The 24,850-nt window shown below is 34.5% G+C and overlaps 1 protein-coding gene across 1 annotated transcript; it reads left to right on the top strand.

Moving 5' to 3' along the window:
• Nucleotides 1–623: 623 nt before the first annotated feature.
• LOC125877061 (ATP-dependent helicase rhp16-like) lies at nt 624–23,118 on the top strand. Its single transcript, XM_049558371.1, has 15 exons — nt 624–829; nt 4,598–5,147; nt 5,434–5,556; nt 5,639–5,712; nt 5,874–5,937; nt 6,025–6,165; nt 6,246–6,331; nt 6,917–6,986; nt 7,789–7,908; nt 8,323–8,553; nt 21,907–22,008; nt 22,093–22,248; nt 22,481–22,569; nt 22,638–22,718; nt 22,905–23,118. Exons 1-15 carry the CDS (start codon nt 624–626, stop codon nt 22,981–22,983), a joined length of 2,172 nt encoding a protein of 723 aa, XP_049414328.1. The 3' UTR covers nt 22,984–23,118.
• The last annotated feature ends 1,732 nt before the right edge of the window (nt 23,119–24,850 follow it).

The raw sequence follows: 24,850 nt of genomic DNA, 5'->3' as shown, positions 1-24,850 counted from the left end.
ATATGGTATCAGAGCCAGATCCATCCCAAAACCATCCATTTTTGGGCTCCCGATCTACGCTCTAGTTGGGCCTTTTGGGCTCTCAGTCCACTCTCCACTTGGGATGGGCATGAAGGAGGTGGTTCCTTTTGGACTCTCGGTCCATGCTCCAGTTGGGCCTTTTGGACTTTTGGTCCACGCTTCAGCTAAGCCTGGGCGTGAATGGGTAAAAGGTCCACAATGATTGACGAATGTACTAGTTGTTTGATTTCTCTGTGCTTTCTGGGAAAATGAATCCTCCAATTCCAGGTTCGTCTTCTTGTTTGTTTTCTTTTGAAGTTCTTGAGTTTCTTGAAAGTTTGGTTGAAATTGAATGATATAAAATGACCCAAAATGGAAAATAATGAATGACATGTAAATTGTAATAACATTTGAATAGGTTCATCGTGTTATGCCCTAGGTTCATCATGTTGTGCCCTAGTTATGAGCTGTTATCAAATTCCGTATGGATGCTCCATCTTGAAATGCTAACACCTATAAATGCTTTGAATTGATCGTGTAATTTTCTAATAAAATTGATTATTGTTCGTGTTACTGAAGACCTAAGGGATGAAGATACAGATTCAGATCGTAGATACCGAGGCATGTTGAGAAGGATAGATATAAAGAGACATCAACGTGAGTGGATGCAATATATAAGAGGACTAGTTTTGACATGGGAAATAGTGGAACAAGAAATGAATGAATTCCTTCTGGAGAATTATTCAAATGATTTAGTCTTGGATATTCAGAATGTCTCGCTTGCTGAAATTGCCGAGCCACCATCAGATTTCATCTTGCCACTATTGAGGTACTATTACAACAAAAGTATGGAGTAATTTCAATATATATTATCCAAAGAAGACTGATTTAAATACAGGTAAAGAAAAGACTAACTAAGGTAACTAAATATCTAAATCCCTAAGAATCAGTTAGAATATTATATACAAGGAAACATATAACTTTATGATTCTCTAACACTCCTACTCAAGCTGGAGCATAGATATTGATCATGCCCAGCTTGTTACAAAGGTAATCAACTCGAATTCCATTCAACGCTTTTGTCAACAAATGAGCTAGTTGCTCTCCTGTCTTCAAGTGGCCAGTGGAAATCAGATTCTCCTGAATCTTCTCACGAATAAAATGAAAATCAACTTGCCCCCAAGGCCTAGCTCAAGTGGCAAAAGGTGGAGGATTTGTGGCTTAGGTCGCAGGTTCAAGCCCCACACCATGCAAAGCGAAGCCTGGTATTTAAGTGGAGAAGGGTAGAGGGGCGGCCCATTATCCACCGGGGTTTGAAGGCTGTGATTGGTCCAAAGGGCGGGTCACAGACGAATTTCTCGGTTATCAAAAAAAAATAAAATGAAAATCAACTTCAATATGTTTAGTTCTTTCATGTTACACCGGATTTGAGGCAATATGAAGAGCAGCTTGATTATCGCACCAAAGTTTTGCTGGTGTATGATGCTTTAACCCAATTTCAGTTAAGAGATGATGTATCCATATAATTTCACATGTGGATTGCGACATAGCTCTGTACTCAGATTATGCACTGGATCGAGATACAACACCTTGCTTCTTACTCCTCCATGATACTAGATTCCCTCCAACAGAGACACAATAGTCTGTTGTAGATCTTCTATCAATTTTGGATCCAGCCCATTCAACATCTACAAAACACTCCACACGAGTATGACCATGATTGTAATACAATATGCCATGTCTAGGAGCTCATTTTAAGTAACATAGAATATGCTCCACAGCTTCCCAATCTTTGACCGATGGTGCGAACATGAACTGATAACAACACTTACTGCAAAAACAATATTTGGACGTGTCACAGTCAAGTAGTTTAACTACCCAACCAACCTTCTATATCTTTCTGGATCATCAAAAGGATCACTGTCATCTTTCATAAGATGTACATTGGGTACCATTGGAGTATTGCAGGGTTTAGCTGCCAACTTTCCAGTGTTTGCAAGCAGGTCAATAATATTTCAATTGACTCTGAGACAAAAAAATTCCCTTCTTGCTTCTGTTCACTTCTACTCCCAAGAGGTATTTCAATTGGCCCAAGTTCTTTGTATGAAATCTAGTATGCATAAAAGACTTAAGGGAAGAAATCCCTGCATAATCACTTCTTGTGAGACAAAATCATCAACATATACAACAAGGAGGATAGTGCCTGTTGATGATTGTCGGTAGAAGACTGAGTGATCACATTTGCTCATTTTCAGCCCAAAATCCTGAACTACCTCACTGAACTTGCCAAACCAAGCCCGAGGACTTTGTTTCATGCCATACAAGTTCTTTTTCAAATGACAAACTTTCCATACTCCCCCTGAGCAACAAAACCAAGTATTTGCTCCATATAAACTTCCTCTTGAAGATCACCACGAAGGAATGCATTTTTAATATCTAACTGATGTAAAGGCCAATTCTGAGAAGCAGCTAGAGAAATGAACAGGTGGATATAAGTGAGTTTGGCAACCGGAGAAAAAAGTGTCTGAATAATCTACCCCATAGGTTTGAGCATATCCTTTAGCCACAAGTCTAGCCTTAAGTCTTGCTATAGACCCATCTGGATTAACTTTAACTGTGAAGACCCACTTACATCCCATTGATTTCTTTCCCTTGGGTAAATCCACCAAATCCCATGTGTGATTTTCCTCTAAGGCATGTATTTCATCAAGCATTGCATCATACCATCCAGGATGATTCAAAGCCTCTTTCATTGTTTTGGGTACAGAGATAGAGTCTAGAGAGGCAATCAAAGATCTAGATGCAGAGGATAAGCCATCATAAGAAACAAAATTAGCAATATAATATGTGGATTTGCAACTACAAGTACCTTTGCGAAGAGCAATAGGGAGGTCAAGATTTTCTGCAGGATTTGGTGGCAAATGGATTGTTGTAGGACATGTATCATTGGTCTCTCGCCTCGTCGAGTAAAATTGAACAACTGGTGGTCTTACTACCGCCAATGGAGTAGGAATTGATGGGACAATAGTCGATTGATCCTCAATAAAAGAATTGGGAGATGGAGAGACAACATTTGATTCTTCCGTCAAAACACGGGTAACTTGATAGACTAACCACTCATCTTCCTCCTCCTGACTTGTAGAAATTGGAGGTGCATAGAAGACTGGCATAGACTCGGAAAATACCACATCAATTGACACCAAATATCTGCCAAGTTTAGTAGAATAACACCGATACCCCTTTTGGAGGCGAGAATAACCTAGGAAAACGCACTTCAATGCCTTGGGATCCAACTTGGTAACAAATGGTCGAACATCTCGAACATAACACGTGCATCCAAATACCTTAGGTTCCTCCGAAAAAAGTGACTTGTTTGGAAAGAGAACACTATAAGGCATATTACCAGCACACACAGTAGACGACATGCAATTAATAAGAAAGCAAGTCGTAGAGACTGCATCAACCCAAAACTATTTAGGAACCTTCATTTGAAATATAAGTGCTCGAGCTGTCTCAAGTAAATGTCTATTCTTTCTCTCAACAACTCCATTTTGAGAGGGTGTATCAACACAAGAAGATTGATGAAGAATACCATGTTGTCTCATATATGACTGAAATATTTCTGACACATATTCTTTAGCATTGTCACTTCTTAGAATACATACTGAAGCATTGAATTGAGTTTTGACTTCAGCACAAAAGTGAGTAAACACTTCTGAGCGACTCTTCATAAAGTAAATCCAAGAGAAATCATTCACAAAAGTAATAAAGTACTTATGCCCAGTTTTAGAAATGATAGGACATGGTCCCCAAACATCAGAATTAATTAACTCAAAAGTTGACCCAATCCGCTTATTTACCCTTTGACTTAATGATGTGCGATAATTTTTTGCAAATCAATAAGCTTCACATTCCAATGAAGAAATATTCTGGAACTCAGGACACAACTTCTTTAATAGAGGTAAAGAAGGATGTCCCAATCGACAATGTGCATCATATGGAGACACGATACTAGAGCAAACAACAGGTTGAGACTCCCACTCATCAAGGATGTAAAGATCATCAGATACATGCCCTTTACCAATAATTTGATTTGTCTTAAGATCGCGAAACATGCAATGATCGGAAAAGAATGAAATATAACAATTAGGGTCTCTCGTAAGTTTACTAACAGAGATCAAATTAAAAGCCAATTTTGGTAGACTTAACACAAATGATAGAGTAATAGAAGAGGTTGGCTTAACAGTTCCAAATCCAACACTAGTACAAGTAGACCCATCAGCTACAGTGATGGGAGAGGGAGATTTGTGTGATTGAAAGCTAAAGAAAATATTAGAATTACCAGTCATTTGATTTGTGACACCTGAATCAATTACCCATTTATTTGAAGAGGTGATAAGACATGTTTCATCTTGCCACTATTGAGGTACTGTTACAACATAAGTATGGAGTAATTTCAATGTATATTATCCGAAGAAGACAATGATTTAAATACAGGTAAAGAAAAGACTAACTAAGGTAACTAAATATCTAAATCCCTAAGAATCAGCTAGAATATTATAACAAGGAAACATATAACTTTATGATTCTCTAACAGGTACCAAAAGGAGTGGCTGGCTTGGTCATTAAAGCAAGAAACTATATTCAAAGGGGGTATTCTTGCTGATGAAATGGGTATGGGGAAGACGGTTCAAGCCATAGCACTTGTTCTTGCTCAATGCGAATTAAAGAAAGCAACTAGTGGTTCCAGTATATTGTCGTCTTCACTCGGTACTTCCCAGGAGCTCCCAACAGTAAAAGGAACTCTTGTTGTGTGTCCTTTGATTGGAGCGTTGCAATGGATTCGTGAGATTGAACGTTGCACGATTAAAGGAAGCAACAAAACTCTTCTTTATCATGGCGCCGATAGGGAGAAATGTATGTACAAACTGGAGGAATATGATTTTGTCATTACTACATACTCCACTATCCAGGCTGACTATAGGCCAAAAAGGAAAAAGCAGAACAGCAGTGTTGGTGAAGATGTGTCCAGGAGGAAGTCAGTTCTGCATTCAGTGAAGTGGGATCGTATCATTTTGGATGAGGCAAGTCATACATTCATAGATTCATGCATTAAGTTTTTTGTTTTCGTAACTTCGCATTTCCAGGTACATGGTTCATTTGCTGTTTATGCAATTTTTTTCAAGTTGATCATGTTAACTGCTGAATAATGTGCTAACAGCTATGCTGGTTATTAGAATGTGAAGAATCTTATGGTGGTTAGGAAGAAACCTACACACTTAACTTCTGTTCTCTCTGTTGCCCTTGAATGATGCTGCATGTGGTTTGTAGTTTGTGCCTGGTCTAGCTGTTGAGTCCTGAGCGTAGAACTCTTAAATTTCATATGACATTTTATCTGCAATGTTCTTAACTGATTGAACTTCTATGGCGTAGGCTCATTGTATCAAATCTGTACACAGCAACTCCACAAAAGCGGTTCTTGCTTTAGAATCTTTTTATAAGTGGGCCTTAACTGGTACACCCCTGCAAAACCACATTGGAGAATTGTACTCAGTTGTAAGTTAAATTCTGCTAGTTAAACTACATTTTCTTTACTTCTTTAATCGTGAGGTTAATTAAATTCTTTACTTCTATACAGGTTCGTTTCTTACAAGTTACCCCTTATGTTTGTTACTTTTGCGAAGATTGTAATTGCACTGGACTTGATTTTAGGTAGACACAAAGATTCTTTTTTAAATCCCTGTTCCTACCCCTGAGTGTGAAATTCACAATGGCTCAAAGTCTATTTTACTTTATATTCTAATCATTTTGCTTCTCAATCGGTGTTACTTTTGAAACATCTTGTGTTGTCTGTCCTACGATAAATTCTACAGCTTCTCCGATGTGTGCCCACAGTGCTTCCACCAACCTGCAAGCCACTTCCTCTGGTGGAAGAAAGTAAGTTAATAGTTAAGAATTTACATACTTCTGAAGCTTCATCTTATTGCTGACATAGTTAAGTTGAAACATCTTCTTTTTTGCTAGTATATTGAAGAACCTTTATGGTCATACGATGATGAAGGTAGAGATGCGATGGTGTGGTTGAAGCACAAAATTCTGAAAAGCCTATTGCTAAGACGTACCAAAAAAGAGAGAGCTGTTGATCTTGCACTTCCCACAAAGACTGTAAGTTCTGCTTGCACTAGTGTCGTGTGCTTCAATTCGATTAGAATCTTCTTACTGGTTACTTTTATGGGTTCATTCAGGTTACAGTAAGAAAAGATTCTTTGGATGATAGAGAATACGACTACTACAAGACATTGTGCCGTAGAAGCCAAGCACAGCTCGATATGTATGCTATCTCTTTGGTATTTCAGTTTTGCTATTATTTGAACATGCAGTGAATTCGAGAACACTAATTAAGCATGAAGGAGAAAAGATGAGAGTATTGATAGAGAAATTCTTGAATTCTTATTGATGTTCTGATTGTACAAGAGATATACTTTCTTATACATTGAATTAGAAAAAGATTAGCTTAATAGTACTAATTAACTATCTCCTAACTGTTATCCTACCAAACTAAGTTGTCTATTAGTTAGGTAATTTAAGTGGACATTGGTAAAGTCCCTAAATAACCCCGTAACAATTTTCAAATTCGAGTTATTCTTCCTTCTAGTCCACTTTGCTTGTCTACGTCTGCGCCAATTTTCTGGCCCATTGTTTCTCTTCTTTTGGCTGTGTATCATGTTTCCTACAGTTTTTTGTTCTCAAGTAGTTATGGAATGGATTAGTTTCTTAGTTTTTAACTTAAGATCTTATACATCTGTTTCTTCCCATAAAATTCTTAATCATTTGTGCCATTACCTTGCCAAAAAGTAAGAAGGGGGCAAGGATATTTTTATTTCTAACTGTATCCTCATTTTGTTTTCTGGTGCAGATTTGTCCAGGATGGAAATGTGATTAATAAGCATGGTCACATATTTGCTATGATCACACGCCTACGGCAGGTACCAAGAAAATGCTCTATATGTGTGAAACCTTGAACATTCTTGATTGTAATGGATTCTTGAATTCATCTTTTGTTTTTTTTTTTCTAATTGACTCCCTTTGATGCTTAAATTTGGTGATTCCAGTGCTAAGCTTTCTAAATCGATTTATTCATTTTTTACTGGATCCAATGCAGTTAGTGCAAATAGTATAAGCATGTGTTTATCCTTTTGTCATGCAGGGTCATTTTATAGGTGAAATTAGTCATCCCGAATCACTCTTTTTCTTTTAACTTCTTCTCGTTTTCCTTCCTTTCGACTTTGGTTCTCTTGACCTGTCCCTACCGATGACCCTCATGATTTGGTTTCACAATCTCTATCCAATTTTCTTTTCTTGCAAAATTCATTTTCTGCTCTTTTGATTAGTCCTGATTAATTAACAATACATTTCTTATATGTGCATCGATATGAATGTTCTGCAACTTCTTTTTGTATCTTCTGTTTCATATCACTTTTCTGATGTAGTTTTTGTATAAAAATTTTCTTAGTATAATTTTATTTTCTCAATTCTCCTTATTAGATGTTTGCTTAAATTATTTTCTCATCTAAAAGCTAATCATTTTCTATCTGTGAACTTAATTTTGAAGTGACTGCTTCTAGTTTTCTTGTCCTTCCATTTTATGAGCGAAAATACAGGAACTGATCTTTCTTTTGCTTCGCCTGAACTTGCCTCTCATACATATATTTGTCTTACTATGGGTCATCAGCCAAATTTGATTGCAGAAAATGTCTGACCAATATAATGTCTTTCTTTAATTGGCAGGCAGCTGATCATCCGTACCTTGTGATGTACTCTAGAAAAGAGTTGGCTAGTGGTGATAAAGAGGCTAGAGATGTTGAACAATCATGTGACTGGTGTCATGATGCAGTGCAAGATCTAGAAGTGAGTTTGCGCACCTCTACCCACTCCCTCCCCCATTCCAAGAAATAGGAAAAGAGAGAGAGAAGAAAGGAATACCAAACAAGTTACTCAGCTGAAGTTCAATTTTTGATAGCTCTCTCCTTTTCTGCATTTATTAAATTATTTTTATGCTGGTTGTTCAAGGTCCAAGAGCATCGAGCACCTTTCAATTGCTCAATGCCAGCCTGACTATTGTATGTACACTCTTTAAATGCCATTTACCGTCTTTGGAGCTCGAAAAATTGTTGGAGTTCTCATGAAGTTGTTGAGTATTTGGGATACTCTCTTTCTAGGGGCATAGACATAGAGATTTTATCGAAAGTACTTCTAGTATAAACTCCTTATACATTAGACAGAGTCTTCTTTGAACTGTGCATCTCTTTTTGATTTTTGCAGGTTACTTGTTGTAGGCACGTGTTTTGCAGGGCGTGTATGAATTATTTAGCTGAAGGTGTAATGGAAGCGCCATGCCCTTCATGTACCAAACCCCTCACATTTGACTTCACTGGAAATAAAGATAAGGGAGATTCTAGTTCTAAACCTACTGTCAAAGGGTTTAGGTCCTCAAGTATATTGAACAAAATTCAGCTTGATAAATTCAAGACAAGCACTAAAATAGAAGCTTTGGTATGCAACTGCATTCATCATATTCTCCTCAGCTTGCTTTTCTTCTGTCTTATGGGTTTCTTTCCTTTTCACAAGGAAAGCAAGGGGTGTGAGCTCATGATCTTGTATTTTCTTTCTCTGTGAACCGCTCTAAATTCTTCAGAAATAGCTCATTTTTTACTTTTATTGAATGTAGAAGGAAGAAATTAGCGACATGTTTGAAAGGGACGGTTCTGCAAAAGGAATAGTTTTTAGCCAGTTCACATCGTTTTTGGATCTGATAGAGTATTCTCTTAATGTAAGACATAATGGTACTTTCTCCTTCCTACTTTCTCTTCTTTCCAGACTAACAAAAAAGAAGCTTGTGTTGTGTGTATTTAGCTGTGTGGCATCAATTGTGTTCAATTAGTTGGATCCATGTCTATTGCCGCAAGAGATGCTGCACTTAAAAGATTCACTGAGGATGCAATTTGCAAGATATTGCTTATGAGCTTGAAGGCTGGAGGTGTTGCCCTCAATCTTACAGTTGCATCACATGTAAGGATCTATTTTTTTTCTCTGTGAACCACTCTAAATTCTTAAGGCTTGTGCATATCTAGTGTTGCATTCTTCCACTCTTCAGGTTCATTTTATTTGGTTCATTTGATATACAATTATGACTTGTATTTATCTGTTGAATAAGCACATGTTATGTGGCTCATCTCTTGATCTTTGCTAGGTTTTCTTAATGGATCCTTGGTGGAATCCTGCAGTGGAGCAGCAAGCCCAAGATAGAGTCCATCGAATAGGGCAATATAAACCAGTCAAGTGTGTGTTGTATTTCTTCTGCTTTGGTGACCATTGAATAGAGCTTATTGTTGTTTTCAAATTTGCAGGATTGTGAGATTTGTGATTGAGAATACAATTGAAGAGAGAATCTTAGAGTTACAAGAGAAGAAGAAATTACTTTTTGAAGGGCAAGTGTTTTTTTTATAGTCGTCTACATAGTTGCATATGTGTTCTGACAAAAAATAAGTATTTTGATGATTTTCCCTTGCAAGTTATTGTCAATCTTTTGTTAGATTCCTTCTTTGCTCCCTTCGGCTGCTCATTCTCTAGAAAACCATTTTTTCCTTAACTGTTTGTTTTTCCTCTGATTGCAGGACAATTGGTGGTTCTTCAGAGGCGTTAGGAAAGCTAACAAACGAGGACTTGATGTCCCTGTTGTATCATCACTTTTGATATGTTCTATTTCTTCGGTTTGGCAAACTAATTGACATTTGCATTGTTCAGCTTCTAGGAAAATTCTGTGAAAAGTGTTCTGGCATTTGCTTTTAGGCTGTATGGAGTTTGATCTGTCCAAAGAGTGTTTCTGTTGCTTCTACACCTTCATTAGTCATTAGCTTCATCAATTGTTGTTATTGTTTCCTTCCATTTTAACTTCACTTGCATGATAAAAAGTGCATCAGAGTCCATACCCTCAAGGCAAGGTCATGGAAGCATCCTTGCAAAAACATTGGCATATGAAGCTCATGGGCAGAAACAGAATTCTTGTAAAGATAATTAATCATCTGGTTGCCTGAATCACCCATCAATAAGTGTACTGGGGATGTTATATTACAACATAGGGGACTTTCTTGAACTTGTTTTGTTTCTTTTTGCTTTACTTGTAAATGTATGAATAGGGATGGCAATGGGGCGGGGCAAATCTGCATAGACCCGCAAACATACTAACCCGTCCCACCCCGCCCCACCTAGCACAAAATTGTGTTTCCAATCACCCACTTCCCTGCATAGACCCGCCTTGCTACACCCTGCATGATCTTTTTCTTTCTTGATTAAGTTTCGCACAACAAATAAAATTAATAAAACTTTTTTTCTTATTTTTCTGCTAAGTAAATAAACTTGTAATTGTTATACTATTTCCAACTGGCATATATATATATATAGATCTTCGTCTCAATCATGTAGTTGGAAATACATATATTTTTTCTCGTTTCTTGTTTAATAGAAGGGGTTAGTGAATCTGTGGGTCAAGCTTATGTTTCAATTGTTTTCTAATTTTTTTTTTGTCAAACACAAAATAATACAATTTCCAGAAAATTACAAGGCTTCACATTATAGTGTAGCTAAAGTGTTTCCAGAAAATTATAGTGTAGCTTAAGAGAGATAGAAGTCTGGACTAACATATAAATATTTTTTTAATATTCAATATTAGAAACTAATTAAGTGAAATTGAGTAGTTGAAATCTTGTAGAACTTGAGAACTAAATAAATGATTGATATCAATAAAAATTTAAAACAAGGTTAAGTTTTGTAAAGGTGAACTCCACCAAAAACTTCAAAAAGAAAGTGGCGAGTTGAGAGTGAGTTGCAATTTCTACAACCCGCCCCGCATCCACACTATGTTCCTTAAAAAAAGTTTCAACCTACCCCTCACCTGCATAAAACATATCCGTCCCGCCCCATTGTCATCCCTACGTATGAATTGCTTATAGAAAGTCATTTGGGAGTTCAAAGAATTAGCAAATTTACTCCCACCATTCTAATTTATGTGCCAACTTTTTGAAATTTGTGGTGTAAAACAAATTTTAGATATTTATGTGGTTATAATTATTTTTTAAGTTAAAAGGAAAATTTTAAATTGAATTGTTTCTAATTATAAAAAAGTTTAACATATTTTATTTAGTCCTAGAGTAAAAAGAAAAGAGTTCCACATAGATTGGGATAGAGGATGTAAAGTAAGGAAAACATTTTTCAAAACTTTGTTCTACCACACCATGCAGTCTAGACTCGAGTGGGGTCTAGGTTACGAGTCGAGTCTCGTGGTTGGGAGAGGCCTTAGTTGAGATCTCAGATTGGCAGTCGGGGTCGGGGTTGAGAGTCAAGTCCTTACTTGACTCCCTACCCCAACCCGAGACTCGACTTCTGACCCTAACTTGGGATCTTAATCTTGATCAAGGCTCGGGACTGTACTTCAACTCAAGACTCGCCTTCCAGCCTCGACCCGAGACCCCATCTTACCTCCAGAATCGATTTTCGGCCTCAAACCAGGATTTGACTCTTGTGTCAACATCCACAGGTTCATTGCAGGCTTATTGTGATGCAGACTGGGGTCTTGTGTTACACCAGGAAGTCCATCACTGGTTACCTAGTGCAGTATGGGAATTCACCAATCTCATGGAAGTCCAAGAAACAATCCACTATTTCTAGGAGTTCAGCTGAGGCTGAGTATATGAGTCTTGCCTCAACTGTTGCAGAAATCATCTGGATCATTGGCTTGTTTGTACCCTTGAGCCCACATGTTCTTATTCAATCCAGTTAAAAGCATAAATTTAGGCGAGAATCTTGTTATTTAATTTGTCATCTCTACATCTTGCTGCTTCTATAAACATTAAACTCAATTTTATGATTTTAAAACTTCGATTGTTCATGTATTTTGTTCATTCTTCCGATAACTCTAATTAAATAGAGTTTGGTCTCTAATCCTCTAACATTATACAGAGATTAATTTTTAATATGAGTAGAAAACTAAATTGCATACAAAATTAAATGTGTAACGTTGAAGTACGGTGAATTTGAGCTACTCTTACTCTCTTTTTAGGGAAAATGCATAAGTACTCCCAGCCTATGCCCGAAATCCCAGAGACACACCTAATCTTTACTAAGATCCTATTACCCCCGAACTTATTTTATATGTAATATTCTATCCCTTTTTGGCCTACGTGACACTATCTTGTGGGCCCAAAGCATGTTGACAATTTTTTCAAGGATAGTGCCACGTAGGCCGAAAAGGGGTAGAATATTATAGATAAATTAAGTTCGGGGGTAATAGAACCTTAGTAAAAGTTAGATGTGTCTCTGAGATTTCGGGCATAGGCTGGGGATACTTATGCATTTTCCCCTCTTTTTATAATACTTTTGTTTGTAATGATTTTATTTAAGAAGAAATAAGAATCGTCTCTTTTCGAAGCATCCTTGTATTCTAATTTAAGCTTTTCTAAACTATGAAAATCTTGGACGAGTGTGACCAATTTTCTTTCATCAGTCATAACCCAATAACTTTCGTCTCCGGAAAAACTTCTGTTCATCAACTAATATTTTATTTTCTTGTGATCTTTGATTGTTGTCGTTGTACCATCTAGGTGATTTAATCTTCTGAACTTGTTGATAATTGCTGCGTTTCTCAATGATTTTCACGGAAAAAAAATATCTTTTCAGCCAGAGATCTTTGACCTTAATTGTTTGATCAGTAGATAAGGAAAGAACTATGTTAGATAATTAGGAGGTTTAACCACGGTTTAAGAGGTTGGTTATTTAAGTAAATGTTGGCCATCAGATTTTAAAGTGGACATATGTCACAAAACTAAATATGCAATCAACTGGAGGGATTACTACCGATGTTAATGCCTACTTTCGTATATAAAATGATTTTATTACCTAAAAAAATGTATAGATGTTAATGTTATTAAAAGCTTTTAATGAAAGGTTTATAATTTTTAAAAAATGAAGAAATTATATTTTGATATTTTTTTAAGTAGGAAAAATAAAAAATGTCAAAAAAAAAAGAGGAGAAAAAAGATAAATATGAATGGAGGTTATAAAGGGTGCCACATCACCTTGTCTATAAAGATTTTGGACAACAATTTGTGATTTTTTCTTTGTTGCTATGAAAATGGTAGTTTATTTCCAAGATTCATCAATAAATCTTAATTATTTTGTGTAGTTGTGTGGTAATTGAAATTACTAAATTAACTCATAACTAGTCTAATTAGAACTAAAAATCATTTTTATCAATGTCTTAATCAACTTTTGAACTACTTCGTCCGTTTGCAACTTTACTTTTTCTTTGTTGCCGGATTCTGCTCTTTTTTCGTGAGATTCGGCTCGTCTTCATTTGACTTTTCTTTATTTTCTCTTATAAGTTGTTGATTGAATCGGGAACACATGACATATGTTAAATTTAATAACCAAGATTTAATAATTAACAAAAAAAAGTCTCTAACTATGATTTAGATGATAAATACATAATTAAAAAGAAGTCTAACGATTTTCAATTGTATAATTATTTGATGAAATAAATCAATTGTATTATTATAATACTTTTTTGATTTTTTTTTTTTAAAAATATACTGTCAACACAACATATTGTACCCATGTAGCAATATTTTCAGTTGATACCTGCATAGCCAAAAAAATTCTTTTACAGTCGTGTTTATACAATACTAGTTTTTTGACACGTGCATTGCACGTGATTACCAATTCAGAAAATATATGTTATAGTAAATAGTATTGCTTATTTAAGCGAAGATGTGAACAATATACTTTGCACAAATTAATATTGCAGATTCTTTTGTGAATGTTAAATGTGGATCGTCATATATATATATATATCTCTTATTCACGCGAACCTATAAAGATGGTGAATGAAAAATTTTATTAGTTAAATGCAATAATGTATATATTTATTTCAGTTTGATGAGGTTCAATCTTGTAATTAATCGTATCTCATTAATATTACCTTATAGACGATATTTGTTGTTGTGAACAAGATGAGTCAAGTTGCTGACCTGGATGACATGGGGATGCCACGGAGAATAATCACATGGATATGCCACGTAAGAGCTCTAGAAGAGTAATTCCTCCTAAAAGACTCGGCGATTATGTTTGGAAGAGTGGGAGGTCACGTGACAAAGGACAGAGTTTGCTGCAACAAAATGTATAAACAGAACAAGTACTGGGCATAATGGGGCAAGCAAAATCATGATGGATCTTTATCTCTATTTCTCTAGTTTCTCATCTCCTTCTTCACTCTATCTTCTCATCCCATTTCTTTTATCTATCTATCACTAGTTATTTCTTCTTGTATTTCAAATTGCTTTAAATATAGTTTATCAAGTATTGTTGTTGTTTACAGAAGTTGTAGTTGGTTCAGTTTATCAATACAAAGGTGTCTTTGAGAACTATTGTTATTGTTCATTAGTAATCTCTTTGTTATATTTGTTGGGCATTTTTCTTATCATCTAACCAGATTTGCTTTGCACATGTATTCTACGTTAAATTATTTAAATGTCATGTGAACATGTGAAGAGAACAACTACATTTTATTTTTTAGAACTATTTTTTGTACATTAATTTTTATTTTCTAAGTTATAATATAATGGATGACGTTGTTGTTGTTGTTGGCTCTTATATTTGGCTTCTCGATTGACTGTGTACATAAATCAAAGATGGTTATCTGATTGTCCATAGGTAACTAAGAAATGTTTCCTTTTTTTTACCGAAAAAGCTAAAAAATTAAAATTAAAGAATATATTATATCTGTGGAATCATATATATAATCACTTGTTTATCTTACACTTTACAAAGATATAGTTCATATACTTGTAAATGATTTTCAATTTATTCAACCAACCATTATTCGTCAAAGGAAAAATAACAACATCATGTTATCACATATATAGGGATGGTATAAAAATATGAAAAATAATTGGTCAAAGTTTAATATAAGGAAAGATGAAAGACAGAAATAATTAATGTAATAACTATAAGAATTCATAATATTATAACTGAAGAATGTAAAAGAGTGTGAATAACATTTGCAATAATTAGTAATAACTAAGAGAATTTATAATGTTATGACTAAAGAATTAATGTGCAATAGTTGAATTTCTAATAAATTTTATACTTACATAAATAAACAGGACTTTCAATTAATGTTACTATTTTTTTTATTAGTTATTAGATTTTAATTTAGTGTAGGGACAAAATGATAATGTTTATTCCATATTATCGAATATAAAATTTATTTTGTAAATAATAAATTTTAAACGGTTCATATACATTCACATATTTTCACATTTGTTGTGCGTATTTTAAAAAAAAAATAACTCAAAACATTGTAAAATAATATATTTTAAAGTTAGAAGATCTTGTTAGCTTGAAAATACATTTGTGACATGTATAATATTTTAATTTAAATATATATACCTAATATATATAAATATAAATATATATATAAATATATATATATATATATATATATATATATATATTTATCTCATAAAAATTAGTTATTAAATAAATAATAAAAATTAAGCTAATACAATCTTCAACTGGCATTATTACAAGTCATATGAATTTTTATTCGTCTAAAATACTCAAATTTTAAGAAATAGTAAATAAGTAAAACAAAAAAGGGCATTGTTTATATAATAATAACTATTTTTGAAGCAAACTTCCTGACAATTTAAATCACATAAGTAGAATTGATAAATAAAGTTATTCTTTTGTCTTGAGCATCAAAAACATAAATCGTGACAATTATCTAACTCTTAAGAAGTCTAATAATTTTGGAAAAAGTTATTTAGAAGAATCTATCTATATCACAAGAAAAATTGTTAACAAAAAAAATAAAAATTCAGACTACATCATGTTAACTTCATATATTGAAACATTACATACTAATGTATATATTAAGTAAAAAATAATAATTATTATATCATCAAAATTATTTTCCTCAAGTACTTGAGATTATGGAATATACAATCTTAGGATAGAATGATTTACTTCATCAGAATAGTGGTACCTCATATTCCGCTAAACTTCGAACTCACACGTCAATAAATCACACGAAATTTATTAAAATGCAAGAAGAAGAAGAGTAGAAGATTAAAAAAAACTGTGGTTGAAAAATGAGAGGAAACCCCTCTATTTATAGTCAACAAAGGATAGTATGAACAAATATTTTTTTGTGTCTTATCTAGAAAGTCATGACCTTTTCGAGAAGTCACAACTCTTTGGAAAAGTCACAACTTATTGAAAAAGTCACAACTCTCGGGAAAAGTCACAACTCATCAAAAAATCACAAACCTTTGAAAAAAGTCACAACTTATCGAAAAAGTGTCGAAAAACTCACAACCAAAATTAGGGATATTATATTAATTTAACATTCAAGTTAGGAGTTCATGCTTTTAAAGTAATATAAATAGATTAACCACTTACGGTAATTAAGTAATGTATTAACCTTGTACAAAAATATATAAAAAGTGTTTATACACGCTTTTACAATTATACAAACTTATTCAAAGACTGAGTTTTTGTCTCCTACAATAACTTCATTTGATGGGTACGTAGTTGACATTTAAAATTAAAAAGGAATTTAAAAAATATATATATAATGTCCAACACAATATGTTGCACCCACGCGGCCATACTTTTTAGTTAAATCGTAAAGCAAATTAACTTTTTACAGTATCGATTGAAAATATAATTAAATAATAAAAATTATACTTATCCCAAAGCCCCGTTATCAATTTGTCAAAGCCAACAACAATTTTTTTTAGCATGGATATCTAACTCTAAACATAAAAAAAACTAAACACAAATTAAAGGAATTATTTTATATTCATTCCTTAAATACTTCAAATCAGACCATTCATTATCCAGCTCATTTGACATGTCAGCAACTTTTGACACGTCATCAAATTAGTTAGTTAAAGTTTATGGCGGTTTTAATTTGTTAATCAGTTAGATTAATTTTCAATAGTGCTCTATATAAATAGTCCTTCCCGCTCAACTTTTTCAGTTCCATTTCAGCTTCTTAATTTCTCTCTGCTTTCTCGGAAAATGAATCTTCCAATTCCAGGTTCTTCATCTTCATTTTCGTCTTCGTCTTCTTCTTCTTCTTTGTTTTTCTTCTGAAGCTCTTGATTTTCTGGTGTAAAATTGGATGATTTTGAAATGCCCCAAAATGAAAAAGTGTGTAAATTGGAATGCCCTAATGGTGACTGTTATCTTTGATTTTCTCCTATTGCTATCAAATTCCTTATGGGAGATCCATATTGAAATGTTAAATGCTATGAATGTGTAATTTTCGAATTAAATTGATAATTGTTCTTGTTTTACTGAAGGCGAAAGGGGTCAAGATATGTATTCGGATCGAAGACACAGTGTCCATTTGTGGAAATATAAACGTGACAGAGCACAAAGGCTAAGAGGATCAGTTTTGAAATGGGAGACACTGGAAGAAGAAATGGATGAAGTCATTCTTAAGAATTATGCAGATAATTCTGATTACATCTCGCTTGCTGAAACTGCTGAGCCACCATCAGATTTGATCTTGCCACTGTTGAGGTACCAAAAGGAGTGGTTGGCTTGGTCAATAAAGCAAGAAGAATCTACATTTAATGGGGGTATTCTTGCTGATGAAATGGGAATGGGGAAGACGGTTCAAGCCATAGCACTTGTGCTTGCTCAACGCGAATTAAAGAAAGGTTCCAGTATATTGTCGTCTTCACCAAGTACTTCCCAGGAACTCCCAACAGTAAAAGGAACTCTTGTTGTATGTCCTGTGATTGGAGCTTTGCAATGGTTTCGAGAGATTGAACGTTGCACCACTAAAGACAGCAACAAAACTCTTCTTTATCATGGCACCAACAGGGGGAAATTTACGTACAACCTGGAGGAATATGATTTTGTCATTACTACGTACTCCACTATCCAGGCTGACTATAGGCCAAAAAAATCAAAGCAGAACAGCAAGAACTCAAAATTGTGTGACGCTGGTTCTATTGATAATTCAGTCAGTGTTGGTGAAGATGTGTCAAGGAGGAAGTCAGTTCTGCATTCGGTGAAGTGGGATCGTATCATTTTGGATGAGGCAAGTCATACGTTCACAGATTCATACATTATGTTGTTGTTTTCTTCAATTGGCATTCTCTATTTTGTAGTATCGGAGGTTTGAAAACATTCTTGGTTCATTTGCTGTTTATACAACCTTTTTCTTATAAATACCAGTTTTTCAAGTCATGTTATTAGAGTTGTAAATGTGGAGATTGGTATGGTGAACTTTTAATGAGCTAGTGATTATGAAGAAACCTATGCCATTAACTGGAATCTTGTGGTGATTACGAAGAAACCAATACAGTTAACTGCTGAATAATGTAGGTGTAAATATGTCCATGATGTTTCAGCTATTAAAACTCAGCAAAATGTAAGAGCACCGAATTTATCTCTGTCCTAAAGTTCTTTGCTTTGCTTAACTGCTCACCATGTGAAATTCATCTTCAATTCTGTTGATCACTATTTTCTATCTTCATGGTGAACAATGCGGCATGTAGTTTGTAGTTTGTGCCTTGTCTAGCTTCATCACTTTGGAGGTAACACATGAACTAGCTGCTGAGAGGTCATATGAACTACTAAATTTCATATGACACAAGATCTTTTATCTGCAATGTTCTTAACTGATTAAACTTCTGTGGCATAGGCTCATCATATCAAATCTGTAAGCACCCCCACCACAAAAGCGGTTCTTGCTTTAGAATCTTTTTATAAGTGGGCCTTAACTGGTACACCCCTGCAAAACCACATCGGAGAATTGTACTCACTTGTAAGTTAATTTCTGCTGGTTTCACTACATTTTCTTTACTTTTTATAGTTCTGAGGTTAATTAAATTCTTTACACTTCTATACAGGTCCGTTTCTTACAAGTTACTCCTTATGCTTGTTACTTTTGCGAATATTGTAATTGCAGCGGACTTGATTTTAGGTAGACACAAAGATTCTTTTTCTAAATCCTTGTTCCTATCCCTTAGCATGAAAGACACAATGGCTCAAAATCTATTTTACTTTATATTGTTATACTTTTGCTTCTCAAACAATGTTACTTATGAAATATCTTGTGCTATCTGTTCTTTGATAAATTCTACAGCTTCTCTGATGAATGCCCACAGTGCCGTCCCGGGCCTTACCGACATGCACGCCACTTTCTCTGGTGGAAGAAAGTAAGTTAACAATTAATGATATACTTATTTTTGAGGCTTCATCTTATTGCTGACATAGTAAAATTGAACATCTTCTTTTTTTCTTTTTTCTAGTATATTGAAAACCCTTTAGCGAATACGCGGTACATGTACGAGAGGATCCATGGAGATGCTATGGTTTTGTTGAAGCACAAAATTCTGAAAAGCCTAATGCTAAGACGTACCAAAAAGGAAAGAGTTGCTGATCTTTCACTTCCCACAAAGACTGTAAGTTCTGTCTTGCAGTAGTGTCATGTGCTTCAATTTCGATAAGAATCTTCTATTATTGGTTACTATTTTTGGGTTCAGGTTATAATGAGAAAAGATTCTTTGGATGTGAATGAATTTAACTACTACAAGTCATTGCACAATAGAAGTCGAGAACAGTTCGATAGGTATTTTTCAAACTCGAGCTCTTATTCCTTGCAAGTCCACTTTCTTGGCTCCAGCTGCACCAATTTGCTGGCTCATTGGTTTTTTTTTTTGCTGTGTATCCCGTTCTCTTGCTTATGCATGGATTACTTGCATTAAATCTGTTTCCTATAATTGCTTGTTCTTAAGTAGTTATTGAACATATTGGGTTAGTATCTTGGTTTTTAAATTAAGATCTTATACATCTTTTTCTTCCCATAAAATTCTTAATCATTAGTGCCATTACCTGCCAAAAAGTAAGGGAGCAAGGATATTTTTATTTATAACTGTATCCACATTTTGTATTTTGGTGCAGATATGTCGAGGATGGAACTCTGATGAATAACTATGGTCACATTTTTGCTATGATCACACGCCTACGGCAGGTACCAACATTCCTACTCCTCATTCTTTTTCTTACAACATTCCTACTCATGACCTTCATGATTTGGTCACACAATCTCTATCCAATTTTCTTTTTCTGCAAAATATCATTTTCTGCTCTTTCCCATAGTCCTTTTTAATTGACAATACATTTCTTATGTGTGCATAGATAAGAAAATTCTGCAACTTCTTCTTGTATCTTCTGTTTCATGTCGCTTTTCAGCTGTAATTTTTGTATAAACATTTCTCGGTATAAGCTTATCACGACGGTATTACATTGTTTTTCTGACTGGGGGGTTAGATGTGTAGTTGGAAGATAACAATGGATAGTTAATTCAATTTGTCAAGGGGTTTATAAAAAATAGTTGTTTGTCAAAAATTTGGTCAAGGAAATTATGGGACCACAGGTATCATTTTTTCACTGCTCAAATATGTAAAATTGGTGTAAAGATTGGACTATGGAAGACTTATTTGATGTGCATTCCAGATTACTTATTTGATGTGCATTACCAGATGACTGCTAAAGGTTATTAAACATAGTTGTTTGCTTAAACTATTTTCTCATGTCAAAGCTAATGTTTTGTACTAACCTTTTCTCAGTGAACTTAATTTTGAAGTGTCTGCTTCTAGTTTTCTTGTCCTTCTATTATATGAGCGCAAATACAAACACTGGCCTTTCTTTTGCTTCGTCTGAACTATGGGTCATCAGCCAAATTTGATTGCAGAAAATGTCTGACCAATATAATGTCTTTCTTTAATCGGCAGGCAGCTGATCATCGTTACCTTGTGATGTACTCTAGAAAAGAGTTGGCTCGTGGCAATAAAGAGGCTGGAGATGTTGAAAAATTATGCGACCTATGTCATGATGCAGTGGAAGATCCAGTAGTGAGTTTGCACACCTCTACCCACTCCCTCCTGCCAAACCAAGAAATACTAAAAGAGAGAAGAAAAGGAAAGAAAAAAATCCAGAAACTTCAAGCACCTTTCAATTGCTCATTGTCAATTTGATAGCTCTCTCCTTTTTGCATTTATTAAATTATTTTTATGTTAGCCATTCAAGGTCCAAGAATTTCAAGCACCTTCAAGTACTTCTAAATTAGACAGAGTCTTCTTTGAACTGTGCATCTCTTTTTGATTGTTGCAGGTTACTTCTTGCAGGCACGTGTTTTGCAAGGCATGTTTGATAGGCTTAGCTGGAAGTGTGGAGAAAATGACATGCCCTTCATGTACCAAACTCCTCACATTTGACTTCACTACAAATAATGATAAGGGAGATTCTAATTATAAACCTACTGTCAAAGGGTTTAGTTCCTCAAGTATATTGAACGGAATTCAGCTTGATAAATTCCAAACGAGCACTAAAATAGATGCTTTGGTATGCAATTGCATTCTACACTATCATCATATTCTTCTCGGTTTGCTTTTCTTCTTTGCCTTATGGATTTCTTTCCTTTTTACAAAGAGAGCAAGTGATGTCATGTCACATCATCATATACAGACGCTAAACCATAAATTATTGTGATTCTCAGGTTTATTCCATTAATAGATTCAGAACTAAGATAATGTTCTAACCCAAGGGGTGTGAGCTCATGATCTTGTATCTTCATCATGTTCTATTGCATTGAAGAAAATCAAACTGCTTATAAAACTAGTTGTGTCCCACTCAGTGGAACAAGTATTGAAGAATCTCAGTCTTGTTAATTTGATTGACGTTGCCCTTAACTCTTTGATTCTTCTACTTGTGAATAATATTGCTAAATACATTCTTGATGCTCACTTTTAATTTTATTGAATGTAGAGGGAAGAAATTAAGTTCATGGTTGAAAGGGACGGTTCTGCAAAAGGAATAGTTTTTAGCCAGTTCACATCGTTTTTGGATCTGATACAGTATTCTCTTAATGTAAGATATAATGGTACTTTCTACTTCCTATTCCATTCCTCCTTTCAGACTAATTAAAAAGAAGCTTGTATTGTGTGTATTCAGCTGTCGGGCATCAATTGTGTTCAATTAGTTGGATCCATGTCTATTGCCGCAAGAGATGCTGCAGTTAACAAATTCACTGAGGATTCAGATTGCAGGATATTACTTATGAGTTTAAAAGCTGGAGCTGTTGCTCTCAATCTTACAGTTGCATCAAATGTAAGGATCTATTTTCTTTCTCTGGGTACTGCCCTAAATTCTTAAGGCTTGTGCATAGCTAGTATTGCATTCCTGTTATATTTCCTGTTATTTGGTTCGTTTGATATACCTAACTTCACTTCTCTGCACACTCAAAGAACCAGCTCAAGATACTATTATGACTCGTATTTATCTGTTGAATAAGCACACGACACATTTCATGTTAGGTGGCTCATCTCTTGATCCTTTCTAGGTTTTCTTAATGGATCCTTGGTGGAATCCTGCGGTGGAGCAGCAAGCCCAAGATAGAATCCATCGAATAGGGCAATATAAACCTGTCTGGTGTGTTTTGCCTTTCTTGTACTTTCGAGGCCATTGAATGGAGCTTATTATTTTCTTCTAATTTGTAGGATTGTGAGATTTGTGATAGAGAAGACAATTGAAGAGAACATCATAGAGTTGCAACAGAAGAAGAAATTACTTTTTGAAGGGTAAGTGTCTTTTCCTTACAGTCGTCACATAGTTGCATATGTGTTGTGACAAAAATAAAGCATTTTGATGATTTTCCTTGCAAATTGTTATTATCAATCTTTTTATTAGATTACTTCTTTTCTCCCACCTTCCCGTCCTCCGCTCTTTCTGTTCCCCCTAACTGTTTGTTTTTCCTCTGATTGCAGGACAGTCGGTGGTTCTTCAGAGGCCTTAGGAAAACTAACAATGGAGGACTTGTCAAACCTGCTTCATCGTCACTTTTGATATGTTCTATTCCTTCTGTTTAATTCCCTGCGAAATTCTGTACTGTGTTCTGACGTTTGCCCTTAGGCTGTATGGTGTTTGATCTGTCCAAAGAGTGTTTCTTTAGCTTCATCAATTGTTAAATTGTTCTTATTGCTTCCTTCATTTTAGCTTCCTTTGCATGACATAAAGTGCATCAGAATTCATATAGCACAGAGAGAGTAAAGAATTCAGCTGCATTAGTAAAGAATATTAAGAAAATGGAACTAATTTTAGTACCTTTACTATAGCACCACACTTTAAACTATTGTTTCTTATTCGCATCAACCACACTTTCAAAGTAATACCAGAGAAAGTTTTTCGGAAGGTAAACACTCCTAAGGTTATGAGTTCGAGAAAAGGCCATTTCAAGAAATCTATCAACAAAAATATTAGATTACTATTTAAGTCTAAATGGATTTAAATTCTACCTTTTTTCTCAGTATTCCATTCGTGCAAGAACAATTGAGAAAAGGCCAATTATTAAACAAAATGAAATAAAGAAGGAACTCAAGGTATTACAATTCAAAGTCTAACCTCTCTCGAATATTGGGTGGGTTAACCGAGAAAGAGATCCGGACAAACCTTCCAAAAAGCATAATAGAAATTAACCACAATGTCATCTTTATGGAAGACTGCTCTACCCATAAGACCATCTACAAGTGCTTTCATTATGAATCAATTGATCACATATAATTAGATTAGGCAAACTTAGGAATCGCTATCGTATCATTGATATGATACAGACTTATTTGTGGAATACGTGAAGTATTTAGCCAAAACCTCAATAAATTAGTTGTTAGCTTATTATCCCCAAAACACTACATGACTAACATGAAAGAGGTTCCATTTATAGAACCCCCAGCAAAAATCTAGCCCTCATTACTCCAAATTACATCTACCATGGACCATTACATGTATAGAAACAAATAAAAATGACAAAGGTCAGTAACAAATAGATATATTTAAAATTCAAATTTGGCGTTGTACAAAAAATATCTTGTGTAAGCCACTTTTATAACGAGGATATATCAACTTTAAATCGCAAAGTTGAGGAATATTTCATGCCTTGTACCTAAATAAAAATAGAGTATATAAGTTTTTTTTTTCCGTAATAGAGTACATAAGTTGAGGAGGTGAGTGCTTTCATGGTGCATTTTTCAAGCTTGTCAAGTTGGAATTAATAAATGATGAGGTGTTTTTATAAAATACTACCTCTGTTTCTTTTTATATGTCACATTTTTAGATTTCACTTGCAAAAAGAAACTAAGTAAGTTTACAATTCTATCCTAATTTAATATTTTTTTGAAGTCAACTTTTCAATAAATGATAAATAAATCCATCTTTTATTTTTTAATTTGTTTGTTAGATTTCTTTATCAAAATCAAATTTTAGAGTAATGCAATGGTGAAAGTAATTAATCAATGTATGAAGTAATTACAATGAACATTAAGGGTGTGTTTGGTATGAAGGAAAACATTTTCCGAAAAATGTTTTCCAATTTTCTCATGTTTGGTTGGGTTAAATGTTTTGGAAAATGTTTTCCAAATCAACTCATTTTCCTCAAATTTAAGGAAAATGACTTCCCTTCAAAACTTAAGTAAAACATTTTCCAAAACTCTCTTCCAACTTCCAATTAAAAAATTGAAAAAATCAATTTATTTGGTCCCTACCCTCAAACCAGCCCCCCCGAAAAAATAAATTTAAAGTTTGTTTTCAAATTCAATATTTTTACCCCACCCTCACCCCTACCCCCACCCCCTACCACCACCCCTCCCAAAAATATATTAAAAGTTGTTTTTAAAAGATATTTCTAATTTCAATTTTTTATTTTTTACCCCCCCCCCCC

This window comes from Solanum stenotomum, chromosome 9 (genome assembly GCF_019186545.1).
Source record: "Solanum stenotomum isolate F172 chromosome 9, ASM1918654v1, whole genome shotgun sequence".
Taxonomy (NCBI): domain Eukaryota; kingdom Viridiplantae; phylum Streptophyta; class Magnoliopsida; order Solanales; family Solanaceae; genus Solanum; species Solanum stenotomum.
Note: the sequence above shows the minus strand (reverse complement) of the source record. Positions and strands in the feature narration are given on the sequence as shown.

What these genes read in the sequence shown, in the direction of transcription:
- LOC125877061 (XM_049558371.1), top strand. Translation starts at nt 624, where the DNA reads ATGTTGAGAAGGATAGATATAAAGAGACATCAACGTGAGTGGATGCAA. An exon ending in TCGTAACTTCGCATTTCCAG is followed by an intron (nt 5,148 to 5,433) that starts GTACATGGTTCA and finishes TCTATGGCGTAG; the next exon opens with GCTCATTGTATCAAATCTGT. An exon ending in TTGCACTTCCCACAAAGACT is followed by an intron (nt 6,166 to 6,245) that starts GTAAGTTCTGCT and finishes GGGTTCATTCAG; the next exon opens with GTTACAGTAAGAAAAGATTC.